The following is an 18,968-nucleotide window of genomic DNA, read 5'->3' on the forward strand; positions in this document are numbered from 1 at the left end:
TCCCATGTTTCTCTGTAATCTTTATATTGTTTCTAAGATACAGTATCATCATTTATTTACCATAATTTGTTTAGCCTATACTTTGTTTTTAGTTTTTTACTACCAGAAAAATGCTGCTATAAATATTTAGTGTATATAAGGTCTTTCTATTTTTGCCCTCCTTGGACTATATGCCTAACAGTGAAATCTTTGGGTCAAAAGGTATGGATATTTAGTTAATTTCTTAAGTATAATTTCAAATTGCTTTCCAGAATCACACACACACACATATACAAAGAAAACACATATATATCTTCTCTTTAAATAACATTTTTTATATAGCCACAATGTAATATGTCATACCAGATGTACTGATTAAGGTGATATTCCTTTCCTTTAAAACATGGTTATTTTTTATCTTTAGATGGAGACATTCCCCCCTTGTAACCACCTCCAGATTGAAGTCTTACTTTTTTACAAAGAACAACATTAAGCAAAACATCTGATTCAGAAAGCTTGTATAATTGGATATTCTTTTATAAACCCATTCAATATCATAAATTGATACCTTTAATTTTCTTTTACTTTTCTTTTGATATCCACATTTAAAGTCATATCTCACATTTTAATGGAAAATTCTTAGTTATTTCTTTGATATTTCATTTTACTTACAATTTACGTACAATTCTTAAATTAAACATTTCAGTTTACTACTAAAGTTCCTTTTAGCTTTTAGATTCTATAAGATAAATCTTTCACGTGATATATGAAGTATCCCACATCCATAAACATTTTGCAAATCAGAGAAATCTAACTTTACTATTTAGAAAAAAGGACCCTGGTGGTTGCTAGGCATGGTGATTGTCACTGGAAGCCATGCTTTCATTTTAACATTCATCAAAAAAGGCAGATTGGACTTGTTGTATAACATAATTTTGAGCATATCTTCCCCTCCTTTCCCTTTTCGTTTTATTTTTGTTCTTTGATATAGCCAAGCCAATCCGTCCAGGCCATTACCCTGCATCCTCTCCAACAGCTGTACATGCCATCCGAGGAGGAGGAGGATCTGCCTATTACCAGAAATAAATAAGAAGTAAGTCTCTACTAAGACTGATGGTTTACTGGCACAACTCTGGGTCATATTCCTTGGACAGGTCTAAATCCACTGTTCAAGGATCTGGATCTCTAACAGAAGAGGCCTAGAATGAAACCATATCATTATTTGAACTTCTTCCTGGAGATCATATCTGCTTTAGGCAGATATTAAAGATCCCAAGCTATCAGAATCCCTAGGCCATTCTCAACCACTTCTAAATCATGTGAATCTTCTGAACCTTGGGAATTATCAGACTTAGACTTAAATAATCTGAAGGAAAGGGTGGAAAGGGTATGGAGAACTATTTACCAGGTATTAACCTGGCTTCAGGATTCTCAGCAAAAGGATATTTCATGTTTTTAGATGGTTTTTGATGAGACTTGACTGGCTGCCTGATGTATACAAGATGGATGTGAAACAAAAAACCAAGCAAAAGAAGGCAAAGTTATATAATTATTATTAAGTCATCAGTTTAGGTTAAATGATTGTATATTATTTATTTAAAAGTCACTTTTTTTCCTTTGAGGTTGTAGTGTTTGTACATTTCTTAAGCTTACAAACCACATGTCTTAATTATCACCCTTATATTATAATTTTTCCTTCAGTGCTCTTTAGGAGAATAAAATTGAAATGAAAACTAAGGAAAGATGTTACAAACACAGAAAAGAAAATGGGAAAATTAGGGATCTAGCAACACTCTGATTTTTTCAGTGAATGAGTCCTCACTGTTTAAATATGAACGTGAGTTGGAAATTTACTGGTTTTGGTTTTTGTATGTTCTTATTGTGAAATACTTGCAGAGAAAGCAAACTTTTAAGGTGAGAAGAAAAGATAAATAAGTCAAAAAAAGGTACAGTACTTCCTTTGGGAAAATTAATTTCCTAACTTGCCCTTTTTACATTAAGTCAAAGGTTAAAATATATATGAGAATAAGGATATATCAAATGGAATTGGATAGAATTACTAATGTGTGAAGTGATGTGACTTAAACCTTTGGTCACTTTTAGAATGGCTACATGCAAGCAATATTCAGAGAAACTAACTTGTGCCATGGCGCAGGACATATGGAATGGACAAAATGAGAAGGAAAGTCAAAGCTCTTGAGGACAACTTATCCTCTTTTAGTTATTACTCTTCCCTAGTAGTTAGGCTGGGACATGACTTTGACTGTTTGAATTTAGCACTTCAATATCATATTGCTTTGAAGATCATAATCTCTTTAGTGGTAATCTAGCAACAAAGAAAATTATTATGTTTACTTGATTCATTGACCAATAGTTATTTATCTGGAATGTTGTAAGTAAAAGTTTGGTGCTCAATGGGTATAAATTTATTTTGCCAATCCTACCAAATAATTGTCTGATTCTTTTTTAGAATCAGGTTTCCTCTAAGTGATTTATTTATGACATTTTATTGTTGCTTGTCTTAAAAATTCCTAGCAATTATTTAATTTATATACCCAAAAAATATGGAGATCAGAGAACTACATAGAAACTTGGGGATCATCTCAATATCTTCCAAAGGAAGATTTTCATCTAGGCCAATGTGGCTTCTTAACTGAAAGTATTTTAATGAACAAGAGATTTGTTTCTTTTTAAATTTCCTTTTCTCTTCCTAGCAAACAATTCCCATATCTTATTACACTTAAAACCTCCTAAAACACTTGCATCCTAATTTGCAAAGAATACAAATACTCTGTTGCTTTGTGTTATATATCTTTAATTCTGTCCACATTAGCTTTGATTAGTTTAAGTTATGGGTTCCTAAAATTCAGGTTCAGTTTCTGACTTCCTTCTTTATTTTAGGTTCCTATGCAAAGAAAGGATTTTGAGAAACTCTTCCATTATTCTTGAGGACGAAAGAAACACTACCCTAGAGGAGTAGATGTGTGTTGCAAGGACATGTGATGAAAAGAGGATCCTTTTAAATAGAGCTGATGAAGTCAAGTTTTTGTTTTAAGGAATCTCATAGTGAGCATCATCTCTTGGTAGTTAAGAAGCTATTAGAATCTCAATCCAATTTCCAGTTTGTCATTTATCCTTTTCTCTTCTCTGTTCAAGACTTTAACCTAGGTATTATTGTGTCCATGGCACGTTTGTGCACATTAGCCTCCAGTCTCAGTTGCCACTTAATATCAGAGAGGGTAACAAAGGACACTATTATTGTTTAACACCAATTGGTGGCTCATTGACATGTTCTCATGAAATGCAATTCTGTTTTCTCTTTTTTTCTCCTTTCTTTCCTGTTCTTTCTCTACCTTATCCTTCCCCTTTTCCTTTTTCTATTTTTCTTTTTTCCTTCTTTTACTTAGCTTTGTCAGCATTATAAATACTATGTAGACTTAGACTGGATAATAAGAATTAAAAAGCTCACTGATTGATGATAAAATATTTATCTGGCAAGTAATATTTATTCCCCTAGTAAACTTTGAAGGCACAGACAAAACATTTGGTTGGAGAATATGGGAAAGCCATAGGACATTTGAAAAAATGCATCCATTCAATGCATAGTTTTTCCTTAGTTTTTATAGATTAAAAGTTATTTTGTTAGGTTGGGAGCATAAAAGTATGATATGAATATATTGGTTTGCTCAGAAATCGAGCACATTAAGCATATAAAGAATTAAGAGATGAAACAGAAACACTTTTTTGGGAGGGAGAAGGCAATAGGCTTTCTTTTGACTGAAAAAAAAATGTTCTGAGGGAGAAAAACTTCTAGCAAAAATCCTCCTACTCCCAATCCTTCTGAATTTTTCTATTTCTGGAGGATTTAGTTTTCAGCAAACTTTAGCATAATATTTGGCAAGAATATTAAACTGATTTAGGTATAATGGATAGTTGTCATAGAGACTGAAACTTTACTTCTCTCCACTTCCCTACCTATTGAGAATCCTAAACATTTTTTTCGATTTCCCTGATGATTTTTGCCTTGATAGAAAAATAACGGCTTGAGTGCATAGTTATATGCTTCCACTAGATGGAGCTGGTGGGATATTTCTGAAATCTTGTTTCTACAAAGGTTTGAAGGAATTTTGAGTGCAATTTGACTATATTAAAGTAACCTTTATTTGATCTCTCCTTCTAAGAACCCAAAAGAATTCTTGTCTCCCTAACTCTGTTGATACAGAATATTGGTCTGTATTTAATTAAGGGGGAATAGCCAATCTATACATTAGGCATAGTATTATTATCTGTGTAGAAACAGAGGACTGACTGAAGTATTCTCCCATCCATCTCAGCATTTAGCTAATTTCCTTTATTGGTAATGTTGAAATCATTCTTGACCAGGTCAATCAAATGTTATCCTCTACATTTGAATTCTTTGTTTCTATCCTATCACTTTGCCCAAACCTAACCTGAAATTATGATATACTGCTGAAATACTGCTTGAGAAATTCTTATAACCATGTCTTCTGAATATACTTTAAAATTTCTTAAATTTGTTTATTTGTATAACGGCATATAAAGAAAATTTTCAACAATAATTTTTTGTGAAGTTTTGAGTTCCACATTTTTCTCCCTTCCCCCTGAAAGAGCAATCATTTAATATAAAGTTAATGCTTATCTTTGTTAAATATATTTCCATATTAATCATGTGTGAAAAAAGAATAACAAAGGGGAAAGACATGAGAGAGAAAAGACTATAAAGCATAAAATAAATTTTAAAAGCTGAAAATAGTGATCTTTGGACTGCATTCAGCTTCCATAATTCCTTCTCTGGATGTGGATGGTATTTTCCATCACAAATCCTTTAGAATTCTCTTTGATTGATTGCTGAGATGACCAGGTTCATCTTAGCTGATCATCATCACACAATGTTTCTTTTAAATAACAATCTCCTGGGGCGGCTAGGTGGCATAGTGGATAAAGCACTGGCCCTGGAGTCAGGAGTACCTGGGTTCAAATCCGGTCTCAGACACTTAATAATTACCTAGCCGTGTGGCCTTGGGCAAGCCACTTAACCCTATTTGCCTTGCAAAAACCTAAAAAAAAAATAAATAGCAATCTCCTTTAACTAGGGTAGCATGAACCATGAACTAGGTTCTCTGTTATCTCAGTTCCAGTGGGTTGAATTATTATATTATGTAGATGATTTCCAAATAAACATCCAATCCTAACTCATTTTCTGAAGTTCAGAATTAAATGAAGGATGAATTACTTCTCTTGGGTATCTTATGGATTCTTCAGATATAACATATTAAAAGTAGAATTCAGTGGCTGCTTATTACCTCTAGAACAGAATACAGAATTCTCAATCATTTAAAGCCCTCAAAAAATCACATTCTCACCCTTATTTCTAGTGTTTGTCATATTTATCCCCCTTCACAGAATCTCTGTTCCAGTCACATTGATCTGCTTAATATTCCATCTTCTGCCTTTATGTCTTTGTAGAGATGTTCCTTTCTGTATAGAGTGCTCATTTACTCAGTTACATCTCTTAGTACACCTAGTTTTCTTTAAAGGACAATTCAGGTGCTTTCTCCTATGTGAGATATTTCTTGATCCACCCACATAGTAACCAATTGCAATCCCATTTGAAATTATTTTTTAATATCACTTTATACTGTAATATTGTATTAATACTAAATATTGCATTCTTGCTTTTTCTCCTCATCACCCTCCCCCCAATAAAATAAAAGTTGCTTGGGGGCAGAGGATTGTTTTTTTTATCTCTATCATCTAGCATAGGGTCTTTTTTGCATGTATTAAGAAATTTCTTTATTTTCCACATCATATATAGTTTTTAGCAATCATTTTTTGGTAAGATTTTTAGTTCACATTTTCTCTTTTCTCTCCTTCTCCCCTTCTCCTCTAATATAGGTTATATATAATCTAATATAGTTTATTTGATTCAGGTTAAACATATTTCCATATTAATCATGTTTTGAATTAAGAATCAGAACAAAAAGGAAATAGCATTGGGTCTTACATATAACTAGTACTTTTTGAATTAATTTTTTTAATTGCATCTGTATATTAAGTTTCTGGGTCAGCTCTTGCCTACTTTTGGTAGCTTTGACAGTCCATTTCAAGAATGGGAAACAGTATGATAAAAAGAACAAGGAAATTAGGGTTTAGAAAGAAAATATGGAATAGTAAATAGTCTGGTTTAGCTAGAGAGAGAGAGAGAGAGAGAGAGAGAGAGAGAGAGAGAGAGAGAGAGAGAGAAGACTAAGGAGAAAGTAGACCAGGGTAAGAAAAATGGAAGGAGGAGTTTTGGAAGATGGCCCAAATTTTTTCAGTAAAAGTAAATGTAAGACCAATTCTTGCAAGTAAGAAGAGAGCTTTCTTGGGGGCATGAGGATAAAAATAATTTATATGCATTCTCTAGGAATTGTGACAACCAATAAAAAATGAATAAAAAGCTAACTATACAGCAATGAAGGTCCATTTGAAATGATCATAAATTTGTAGTGTACTTCAAAAAGTATAAGTGAAGAGGAGATGATTGGAGTTATCAATAGTCAGAAGTAGGAACATTGTAAAGTCAAAGGAGCAAGAAATTAAAAGATGGATTAGAATATAATCATTAAAAAGGCCCATCAAGGGGCGGCTAGGTGGCGTAGTGGATAAAGCACCAGCCCTGGAGTCAGGAGTACCTGAGTTCAAATCTGGTCTCAGACACTTAATAATTACCTAGCTGTGTGGCCTTGGGCAAGCCACTTAACCCCATTTGCCTTGCAAAAACCTAAAAAAAGGCCCATCATCAGATTGGGATTGGATAAAAAGAAATAAATCTAGAATAGTAATAATAATTTATTCTTTGATCTGATGAACTAGGGAAGGATAACATAAAAGAAAATCATGATGAGAATGATAAACTGGTTTCAGAGAAATGAGAGAATGGAAAAAATGAAAGGCTATTTAGATAACTATGGCCAGTCTAGACAGGAATGGGGGTTGGGTAAGTAAGGACAGGGACTAGAGTTGGAAAAGGAACATCCAAGTCTGATTGAAGAAGCTGCTAGAGACATGCAATGTTTTGAAAAAAGAATAAAAGGAAGAAATTAAAGATGAAGCAGTGTTTGTAACCATGAAATAGAAGTTGCAAAAGGCTTAATGAAAAAAGCAGATAAAGATAAAATAAGTAGGAAGAGAGGGACCAGCAGAACATGGCTATATTAAAGCCCATTACTTTCATTTCCTTCTAATAAAAGTAATAGAAGTTTGTTCTTATGTGATGTAATGAAATGAAATGATACAACAAGAACAACATGGTATTGTCATGCTCCCTTTCCACTGCCATTATTAGAGTATAAGACTTCTTTCTTATTCTGTAATCATATTTCAGAGACTGAAATCTTTGGTTTTTATTTCTTCTATATCTTTGCCCAGTATTGAATTCACAGTCACATTGTATTTCCACCAGACAGAACACACAAAGTACTTTATTGCACTGTGCAATTTCTTGAGGCACACTTGTCATGTATAGATGAACACAATATAGAATAGTTGTGGAGATTAACCCCATTCATTTTAAGAACAAGTCTTTGATGATTTCTTCTTTGGTTCTGGATTTCTCTGTCTAGTTCTCTAAACTTAGTATTCCATTTCCCAAATTATTTCTTCATGGTTCCCTGAGAAGCATAGTTTTTAACCTCTACCTGAGAAAAGAGTTTCTCAGTTTCTATTTAGTTCTAGAGATCTTAAACTTAGTTTTAAATTAAATTTCAAACAAATTTGGTTTGGTGAGACAGTGAAAAAGCAAAATGTAAGTAAAGAATACTGTGGTAATAAGAAGACCTCCCGGCAGAAAGTAGTTGAGAGTAGTTGCTTTTTGTATTGTTGGAAATCTGGTTTCATTTCACATACATCACATACACAGAAAATATGATGCCATATAAGAACTGGGTGAAGAACCTGGAGATGTTTAGCTTGGAGAAAACTTAAGAGTGTATATGTTGGAGGTCTAAGTACTTGAAGGACTGTCATGTCAAAAAAAAAAAAGCATTAAATTTGTTTTACTTTGCCCCAGAGGGTAAAATTAGCAGTAATAGGTTTAGATTTTAGAGAGAGATTTTCCTTGACATAATGAAAACTTTTAAACAGAGCTATTCAAAAGCAAGGGTCCAAAAATCTTGCCTAAGGACCTAGAGATTTACCCAGTCCTGGAAGATCCTCATCTGGAGGTTGAATGATCACTTACTTTTTGAGGGGGAACTTATCAAGGGAACCTCTGCTTAGGGCTGTATTAGACTCTCTGAACTTCCTTCAAAGGATAGAATTCATTAAGACTGATCCAGATGGGTTCCCAATGCTGAAAAGAGAAAACCTTCAGAAAAAAAGGGAAGTCCCCTCCAGCTATTCCAGCATCTCATATGCTCAACTTCAATCTATAGTCCTTTATTATTCATCTGCTATTGTCTTTCTTCCTCTTTCCTTTATTTATCTTTCTCTCAAGGATATCTGGGTTCAAACTCTCTTTTACCTTTTGTACTTCATTCTGTGAGTTTGGTAGTTATAGGTTTTTCATCACAAACATTTAAAGTACCTTTATTTGCATAGAATATATACAATGTGACTTTTCTAAGTAGATTAATATAAACTTTCTGCAGTGTGGAAGGGGCTTAGAATGGATTAATATAAACTATTTCTGCAATGGGGAAGGTACTTTTATTCCAAGTACCACTTTCTATTCATGCATATGAGAAATTTAAAGATAATTCTTCTGTTTTATTTCATTAAATGACAAGGAACTAAGGATAATAGGGTTCAGGGGTAGAAGAGAATTTTATTTATTAGTTAGCACTTATATAGCACTTTAAGGTTTGCAAAGTACTTTACATATATTAATCATTTGATCTGCACAACAACCCCATGAGTTGTAGGTACTATTATTAGTTCCATTTTACAGTAGAGGAAACTAAGATTGAGAGGGGTTAAATGACCTCTCTGGGATCATACAGCTAGTCCATCAATCAGTCAAAAAGCATTTATTAAGTTCTTACTACTTGTCAGACATTGTGCCAAGGATTGGGGATACAAAGAAGGGCAAAAGACAGTTTGTGCCCTTGAGGAGCTCAAAATACAATGGGGGAGAAAACATGCAAATAGCTATGTACCAGTAAACTATATACAGAATAAATAGCAATAATCAGCAGAAGGAAGATTCTAAAATTAAGGGATTAGGAAAATCTTATAGGAGGTAAGATTTTTGCAGGGACTTTAAAGAGTAATCTGACACAGAATATGAAGCCAGGTCTTCCTGAAACCATGTCCAATACTGTATCTATTATGCTATCATACCTCCCTTTAGTTCTCTTAACTAGTTCATCTTTCAAACTTCTCATTTTACAGATAATGAAATTGAGGCCCAAAGTAGTTAGGTTACTTGTCTAAAGTCAGAGAGTGCTATGACTTAGCAGTGTCACGGTCTTTTAATTCTAAAAACAATGGTATTTCTGTTGGACTAGGCTATGTATAGTCAGTTCTATGTACAGTAAGTGCTAAATAAATACTTTTAATTTGTGATTTTAAAAAATAACCCTTCTGAAAGATTTTCAAATTTCCCCATATAGCCAATAATATTGACTTTTATGGAACTATTCAAAACCAGGAGGGAAGGGGCCTAGATGAAGTGAAGGAGTCTAGTCAAATTCAAACAGATATGCATTGAATTTAAGTTCATGGATCCCCAAGCTATAACAATCTCTGAAAAAATACATAGTGTTAATGTCTAGACCTATAAAGATTTTGAATAAACCAAAGTTTCAGAAATCAAAAAACTTAAAATGTAGTTGGGAAGAAAAACAGAAATAACTTTTATTAATCTGACAAAACAGGTCAAATATTATTTTAAAAACTTTGAAATATTCATACTGTACAGATAGTATTGCTGTAGGTCTTCCTAGGATGGAAAAGTGAATTAAGAAAATATTTCTATAGTGGAAGAAGGTTATGGGTAGATTCAGGGATCCGTTATATGTCTGGAAGGGACCTTGGAGAGGATATCTAGTCAGTGAAGCACATATCAAGAGATAGACTGAACCCCTAAGGCTATCTGTTCTCTTCTTATTGAATCTTTCTCTCTCTTTTGGTGACATTAATATTGCTCCCTTTCCCTCATCATTTTAGGGATGAGGAAACTGAGACCCAGGAAGCTTAATTGACCTATCCATGGTCACACAGGTAATATACATCAGAGATGAAATTTGGATCCAGGTTCTCCTACTTAAGAACTCCTTACACTTTACTGTATAATTTCTTCCAAATATAGAACTTCTTAAATAAGTATATAATTAAATAATTAATATTCAGTTCTCATGATCACTCTGAGAATATATACTATGTCAGAATATTTAAAATGATCATGTTACTGAAATTAATTTAAGATTTAGTGTTATATCAATTAAATTACAAAGGTTATACCTTACAGAGTGTAACAAAATAATGACAAAATTTATTTAGAGGACAGAAATGCTAAAACATCAAGGGAACAATAAAAAAGTAAGAATAAAGAGTGAATAGTACTTAGAGACCTCATAATGCATTATAAAGCAGCAATAAAGTGTTTGATCCTGGTTAAAAAATAGATAAGTTATCTCAGTGAAACAATCAACAAGAAAGAATTAGAAACTGTTGATTTCAAAAATTCTACAACACAAATTATCTAGGCAGAAAATGTCCAGTTTGACAAGAATTGCTGTTTAAACAGTAAAGCTATCTGACAAAAATGAAATTTAAAACAGTGGCTTGCATCAATCATCTACTATGGTAAAATCAAATGGATACCTGATTTGAATACTAAGGCCATACCATTAAAAATTACAGAAGAAAATTAAGTAAGTCAACCTTTATAACTATGACTAAGGAGTAAATTCTTAGCTAAACAAGGGGTAAATGTGATCATAAAAACATAAAATAGATGATTTCAGTGGCATAAAAAGATTTTGAATTAAATTAACATAATCATTTTATTTTTTAAATACTCTTTTTTATTATTATGAGATTGACAAACAATAACAAATATGCTCACTTCCATGTATGAAGAATAGGGGAAAAGGATTGTATATGAAACCACAAATCTTTGTTATATACAACTTAGAATTTTTAAAGTATGTAATGAATTTAACAGTGGTTCAAAAATTTTACTGCTTGTCAGTGTCTTTTCCGAATTTCCTTGTGTTCTCTTCTCACTGATTTTTTTTGATGAGATAATATTGCTCCCCTTCCCTCATATAAATGTCATCCCCTAAAATAAAAACCCTCTTGTATAACAAATAAGTTTAGACTAGAAAAACAATTCAACATATTGGGCCAAATCTGAAAACATATGTCTTGTTCTGCACCTCTAGACCTTAACCACTGTCAAGAGGTGGGAAGCATGATTCATCATCGGTCTTCTGGAGTCGTGGTCTACACCCTCAGTTTACAGATAAGGAAACTCAGGCCCAGAGAGGTTAAATGTCCATGGTCAAACAGGTAGTATCAGAGTGGGTATTTGAACCCAGGTTTGTCCTCTAGCCAGTGCTCTTTCCACTATACCATGCTGATTCTTTAAGGGAAGAAAGTTAATTCCTAACCTTGTCCACAGTGTGGTAGGCCAGTGCACTTCCATTTTAACATGTATTTATTTAGAAATTCTTCATGTTTCTCACAGTCATAAATATAAAATGAATAAAATTATTCCTCCAGAGAAGATAACCCTGACAGATGAGTTACAATTGCTCCAATGGGATAAATACCCTTAAATTCAACAGTGGGGGAAGTAAAACCCAATTGGTGACTCTTAAAAAGTGAGTAGTGCATTAGGGTGGAGTGAAAGAAAAGATAAAATTCATACTGTTTGTACTAAGATTAAATCTATAGTAAGTATAGAAACCAAAGTCTGGGTAAAATCTTTCACAAGTTTTTCTTGCATAACATGTATAAAATTACTGTCTTTCTTCACCTTTCCCACCATTTTAAAAGAAAAATCTTTTTCATCTCCTTTCAAATCTGTGACAATATCATCATGACATATTGTTCCATAAGGGCACGCTATGTATTGGCTGGGAATCAGAGAAATGAAGAGATGCTATAACAAATTCTCTAGTCCAGCTCCCTACCTCCAGGCAGATATTCTTTTGCTCTGGACTATGTAGGAAAGAGGAGGTATTGATCCTGTTTATAAAAATGTCTAGCAATAGAGATTGCAACATCTCTCTCTGTATCTTGTCCCAGTCCTGGTCAAAAATGGCTCTTAGTTTCCCTTCACAGAGGGCTTTTAAGATGGTTGATTAAGCAACTACCATACTTCAGGAATTTCAAGTTGGAAGGGTCCTTAGAAGTCATCTGATTCAATCCCTTATTTTACAGAGGAGGAAAAATGAGATTCAGTAATGTGCAGTGACTTCCCCAAGGTTACCCAGATAATAAGTGGTAAGGCTGGGATTTGAATCCAATTAACAGCTCTCCTAAAAGAATTGTAGAATTTTTACTTTTAGTCCCCTATCACAATTTGGGGTTCTCTTTTCTCCTCCCTCTCCCCAAGAGGACCCTGAACCCATTCACTAGTAGCCAGTTTAGATATCTGTTCCTCCTCTATGGTGCTTGGTTACAATTCCAAAAAAATAGCTAAAACTTGTTGAATCTTGCAGGTTGGTTTTCTTGGTATGGATAAGTGGGGAAGGAGTGGGGTAGAGAGGGATTCAAATGAAAGGACCTTCACAGTGAAAATAATGCCTCTTCATGGTCTGCTGAAGTTATTGAAGCAACTTGTATTGGGGTTGTGTGTCTAATACCTGCTGTGTAAACACAGGCTGGTCATGTATTATTGTGTGGGCCTGTAATCCTGAAATTTATGGTATGTTCCCAACACCTCCCCACCCTTAAGCAAGCAGGAAAATGGCTTTATTTAGCCAGTATGATGTAGAATTGATGGTGATAGTTTGATGGGAAGGATGAACTTGTAAAGAAAAGGAAAATAGGGGCCCAATTCAAAAATTCATTCTTGGTTCTATTGAGTCTCAGCTCAAAAAGGATGTTACATGATAACTATTGCCACTCTGCTCATCTTATTTGTTTGCTATTGTTTGACTGAATTTTGCTCTATAAGGAACAAGTTTTCCCAAAAATTATGCATTACAATCATCTATGAAAAAGACTGAATTCTGTTTTTTTGCATCAGGTCTTTGATTTCATCAGTTAAGATTTTTTTAATGCTGCCAGAGGCATTGCAATGTTAAGTGATATTTTTCAAAGTCATGCAGCCAGTTTGTGGGAGAGTAAAGACTTGAACCTAGGACTTCTTGATTACAGGACCAGTTGTTTTTCCATTATATAGTACTACCCATCTTGTTTTTTGCCTTTTTTTTCCCAGCAGTGTTCGATTTACAACCATGCAATGATCATGTCTTTAGAAAATGTTTTAAACCAAACAGTTATGTGGCTATGACATATCTGTACTATGTGAAAGAAAGTATGTAGCTACCAAAGAGAAAAGCAATTTTTTTTCATGATTTGGGAAGCTATGCTTATGTGGATGCTTCCTCTTATACATAAGTGTTAATAAACTGTTTTTTCCTCTCTCACAACCTTGGGTTTCTTGATAGTGAACTTTGTGATCTAGTATGCTAGTGTTATGGGCTGCATTGAATTATCTGGTTTTTGTAACTCTGAGGCATCTTGGATGAACAGGCATCCACCTGGGGAATTCTGTCAAGTTCTTTCAATTTCTTCTGGGACACAAATCTCATATCCTACTCAGGCATGGGAGATGATGGGGTGATTGAGGGCAGCTAACAGTCCTTTAATGGTTATTTACTTCTAGTACAAGTTATTTAGGCAAATTATTCAAAAGAAAGTTATAGCTAAAAAGCAAAAGCAAAAGAATTTTTAGGAAAAAGATGAGTCAAGTATTTTTTTCTGTCCCAGTTGTGTTGGAGGGTGGGAAAAGGTGCCTAAACATAAGATATAGAATTTAGAGGATTTAAAAAATATCTTCTTTCATCATGTTTACTTACTCCTCTTTTCTTTTTTGCTTCTTCCTTGCAGATGTGACTCTACTTAGCATGTCAAAGACTTCATTTATTCACCAATTCCTTTTTTTTCCTCCTACACAATCTCCATTTTCTTTTATATATACTTCCTCCAGCCATCTGCAGTACATCAGTTTCAGGTATTTTGAACTGTGTAGAATCTCCACGTGTACAGAAGTGTGTTTGGACTCACCCTTCCCTCAGAAACCTGAACAATGTATTTACCATCTCCACCTAGATGATGGCAGAAGGTTCACCATTTAGAATCTCTACCACTGACTCTTGGCACTGGCTACCTTATTATGGGCTTCTCCACTGGCACCAAGGCTTTCAGCAGTACTCTCATGCCTGTGAATCCCACTTCTCTGTATCTGAGGTAACACTGCAGTAGCCAAGCACCAGATAAGGCAGGTAATCATTTTCCATCATGACTCTCTGGTTTCCTGTATAATAAACATATTACTTTATATTTTTAGGGGATGAAAAATGTGCTGCTATATGGCTTAAAATTTTAATTCTGAACACTTTTCGGAAATGAATTTCCCCAAGAAGCATTTTTAATATCCCAGTGAAATCTTTGAATCTGTATAAATAAACCCTTTAGTATGCTACTTGTTAAAAGATGAAACCAATTTATTCAAAATCCAGAAAAATAACCATCTGTTAGTAGAAATCTAGATTTTGGTCACACAAACACATCTATATAAATTGAAGGTCATAGCATTCATGTCTGATCTGCTTGCAATTGTACCTGAAGAGATTGGTCCTCTAATGGGATGGCCAACTTGGTTCACCTGCCAGTCCATCAAAAGTATTTAAAATGCTACAAATCTAACCAATGGAAATGGAGAATTTTGTTCCCCAGCTCCTAGCCCTTTTCCTGCAATCTCTTCTGCTAGGAAGTGGATAAAAGATACCTGCTTTCTTTGAGGAAAATTTTGCGAAGATGTTCTTGGACAAATTCAGGAATATCCCAGAAGTTGGAAAGGAAGATTAAAATATAAAATTGTCATACCTGACTATAAATGTATAATTCTGTATAGGGATTCTGTTGTCCTAATTCATGTAATCCAGGACTCTTTTTTGTTGGTATTCTCTTTTGGCACCAGATAGATATGACACTCCTATTTTAGTAGGTGACAGTGGAAGGAATTGGAATAAATGGGGTTTAGAGAAGGCAAAGTGCTTGATACTGATTTGACTTCACACCCATAAATCCTTAACTCCAGATGTGTAGATTAAGATGTGACTTGTCAAAGTTTGATTAACTTGTTCTGCTCTTCCCCCTAACACACACACACACACACACACACACACACACACACACACACACACACACACACACACACACACTGACAAATTTCTTTTTCAAATTTGCAGTTTTCTTTGACAAATTTGCTACTTAAACTAACAATTAGTTGCTGAGTTTTGTATGTGGTCCATTTTAGGGCATGTCTCTACCAGCCAATAATGGTTCCAAATGGACCTGGAACAAGTATTGTATCTATGCTATCTGGCACAAGCTTGCAAATCAACCTTGTCATCTCTGGCTATGACCACCAATGGAATGAGGTTGATGCCAACAGTGCTGTTTTGTGTAGGCAAATGGTTAGGAATAGCTAGGCATGCATTTCTGCACATATCTACCTGTAGGCATTTGTGTATAACCATCTAAAGAGCAAGCTAAAAGACTGTTAATTGGTTTCAAATCTTGTATTTAAAACAAACAACTATTTAGCCTAGATCTACCTAGATTTTTTCCCTTAAAGACTGTATAACCTAGTAACTTCTATAACTTTTGGTTTATTGGCTAAATTGATTGCACATTTTTTATGGGGACAAAGGGAGTGAGAGGAGTGAGTGGGAGATAGATATTTCTGTTATTTATTTAATAAAGTTCATCACTTTGCATTGGTTCATTTCCCCCATTTCCTGTATGTGTTTATGAAGATATGCACTGCAGAAAAAAAGGAACTATCAGACAGACATTTACAGCCTGCTAAAGGGGCCAACCTTGGGTAAATGCTATTGCCTTATCACTTAATTGCATATGGCTGAAATGTGTATTAGCAACAATGCACCAAGTTGCCTCTGATTTTTCCCTTTAGGAACATCAGTTCTAGCGAAGAATGCCAATTAATGAATTGCCATATTATCATTGTACATGATGTAAGTTGTATTATTTTTAATGCACTAATTTTGTATAAATGGGCAGAGGTCAGTAATTTGCAGTTTCAGTTATTTATTGGTATACATTATTAATCAATTTAAAATTTTTTTCATTTGCAAAAATGCAGACCTAGGAAAGTGATGAATCTACTTCCATTTTAAAAAATGTTTCTTTCATTAATGCGAGTGAATGCAGTGATTGCTTGATATTAAAAGGTTACACACAGAGCTATTTTCCTCACAAGGAAAGTTAGTTTGGACATCTCATAAAGATAATCATGCTAGCTGCTGATCAGCCAGTCAGTTCACCTAGCTTACATTTTTATGGGCCCTCCAACCTAATTTTTATATTGTGATTGTAATGTAACTTTGTGTTTCTGAAATCCTTGAATGGTCACTTAAATTTCATATTTAAATCTAGGTCTTATACATTAAACTTCATTTTGTGTAATAAGTCATTTGTTGTCTTAGTGATATCCTGCAAAGTTTTATTTCCTTCTTATTGGAGGAAGCATCTTAATTTTAAATTTCAAAATTTGCTTGAATTGTTTGTATTTTGCTGCTTTAAATTTGTACACAAATGTAAACCATATCTAGGTTCTTTGGATTTTATAGTTGTATTTTGAATTTTTATACAGTTTTATGCTAATATGCTGCTCCTCCTCTTTCCTATGATAATTTTATAATTCATACCATTTCTTGAGAGTTTTTTGGTGTTGTAAGGGGATAGCCAGGTAGTTTAAATAAATGCAACCTACTTTCAAATGAAAAAAACTTTACAAGTACAGGAAGAATGTAGTTTTAGACTTCAAGATTTATTGTTGGGGGGAAGAAATCTTGATGATGCCAAATGTGTTTAGCTGCTCAGATACTGAAGAATTCTGTACAAATGTATTTCTTCAAATTACTATTTATTATTTTAGTTTTGCTGAATGAAGGAATGCTTAGTAGCCTGAGAAAAAAGGACTGTTAAAAGCTTCTAAAAGTAAATGTGTGTGTGTGTGTGTGTGTGTGTGTGTGTGTGTGTGTGTGTGTGTGTACATGTAGGGGGATCCACTAAAATTCATGGAAATTTTGGGGGGACAAGTGAAGAGATGAAGTTTCCTAGAATAGACTCAAGTGCTATTGGACTTTCTTCTCGTTCGAAAACCTAAAGATCACTGGATGTAGTCTCTGTCCAAGGATACAATAAAGAAAGATAGTATGGAGATGAGGATGTAACTCTTTTTTTGCTAGTAGGAAAATGAAAATAAATGAAAACTCAGATTGCTATCTTTGTATTCCATTTGTGTGAAGGGAATAGATATACAAAGGACTTGCTTCATGGCATTTTGGAAAGCTTTTTGATAGAAAGGGAGGTAAAGGATTACATTTTATATTCTTAATCTGAGCATTTCAATCATCCTGTGAAGAGTCTTTTTAATCTCCAATTACTTCTTGTAATGTAAACAATTTGGATTTTAACAATGTATTGGATAGGGACCAGTTCATCACAGAAGGTAACCACGCTCCGTGAAGTTTCTCTCTTACTCATGAAAAAATTGTGTATCAATTTTAAATACTTTTCAATGTGGGCAGATAAAAGGGGAATGTGGCATTCTGTAGAATTATACATGTCTAGTTTGTAAAGTGTGTAATGTGTACTGCAGATGTGTATTCTCTGGGCTCTATGTCTCTGTACAATAGCTTTCATTTTAGGGAAAAAAGTGTAGAAAGACTCTTTTTGGTAGTACAAGGGGGAAAATGATCATCTGCATCAAGTAATGATGCTCTAATGTATAAAATCTAACAGAAGATCAGAAAATAACCCTTCCCTGCCTTATGGATGAGTTTTGTTTATCTTTTAGGTCCTAAGATGTTATTTAAGATGTATGGATACACTGGCAGACTGCATGATGTATAATTTGAAAAATGTTAAAAGTGGAAAATAAAATTGAATTAAACTTTATCTTGTCTGATTCTCTAGATTTGTGTTATTTAAGGAGAGCTGTCACAAGATTTTAATGCTAGTGTTGTGTCTTTGTAATAGAAAAAATATTTTGCTATTATCAAATGAGCTCATTTTCTTGGAAATCCAGGACTGTATGACATCATCAATTTGATAGTGGTAGATAACAAAAATTTTAGAACACCTCCTTCTCCTCTCCCCATACTTCCAAACATCAGGTAATGCATGGCACCACAACATAGCAGAATAACCCATATATTCAGTATTCACTTATGTTATTGAAACAAAACACTTATGATCCCTTCAACTCTGAGCTCTGCTTGGGCTCTTTCTTGGAAGCAACACTCCAAAGTTAGAATACCCATAGGAAAAGTGGGACTGGACCAGTCATCAGCAAAGATAATTATGAGCGATGTTTGCATTGGCACTGGATAAGTGGCAGGTTTAATTCTATTATTCATGTCAGGTCAAGTCTTGCAATTTGTCTTATATATACCATAAATCACAGAGAAGTAGGATGTAGCGCCAGAGTGACACATCAGATTGAAATGTGCTCTACAAAGGCATCCTGAACCATGAGATTCTGACTTCCCTCTGGCACTTTCTTCTTCCTAAGATTTACAAAGAAGACTCTCTAATAGAAACAACTGACTTCCCACATTTTTCCTATGCTGAAAAGTTTGGTAGGGCCAGGACATAACCATTTACTTACAAAGGGTTCCTGATTTTTTCTTGATTGTAAGTTTTCTGTTAGGAATATTTCTCAGCAAGGTACCACACTCCCTGTCTCAATATTTAGACTGTCTTGGGGCAGCTAG

General features: G+C 34.1%; 1 protein-coding gene across 8 annotated transcripts in view; it reads left to right on the forward strand.

Annotated features, from left to right (window-relative positions):
* KIF5C (kinesin family member 5C) overlaps positions 1-18,458 on the forward strand; it is a 228,390-nt gene extending 209,932 nt beyond the window's left edge. For 2 of the 8 annotated variants that reach the window (XM_074215135.1, XM_074215138.1), the window contains one exon: positions 971-18,458. In XM_074215135.1, coding sequence (XP_074071236.1) covers positions 971-1,065 — 95 coding nt within the window. In that variant the 3' untranslated portion in view covers positions 1,066-18,458. The remainder of the gene's footprint in view (positions 1-970) is intronic. The other 6 variants (XR_012474161.1, XR_012474162.1, XR_012474159.1 and 3 more) reach the window with 6 other exon arrangements.
* The last annotated feature ends 510 nt before the right edge of the window (positions 18,459-18,968 follow it).

This window comes from Macrotis lagotis, chromosome 1 (genome assembly GCF_037893015.1).
Source record: "Macrotis lagotis isolate mMagLag1 chromosome 1, bilby.v1.9.chrom.fasta, whole genome shotgun sequence".
NCBI lineage: Eukaryota > Metazoa > Chordata > Mammalia > Peramelemorphia > Peramelidae > Macrotis > Macrotis lagotis.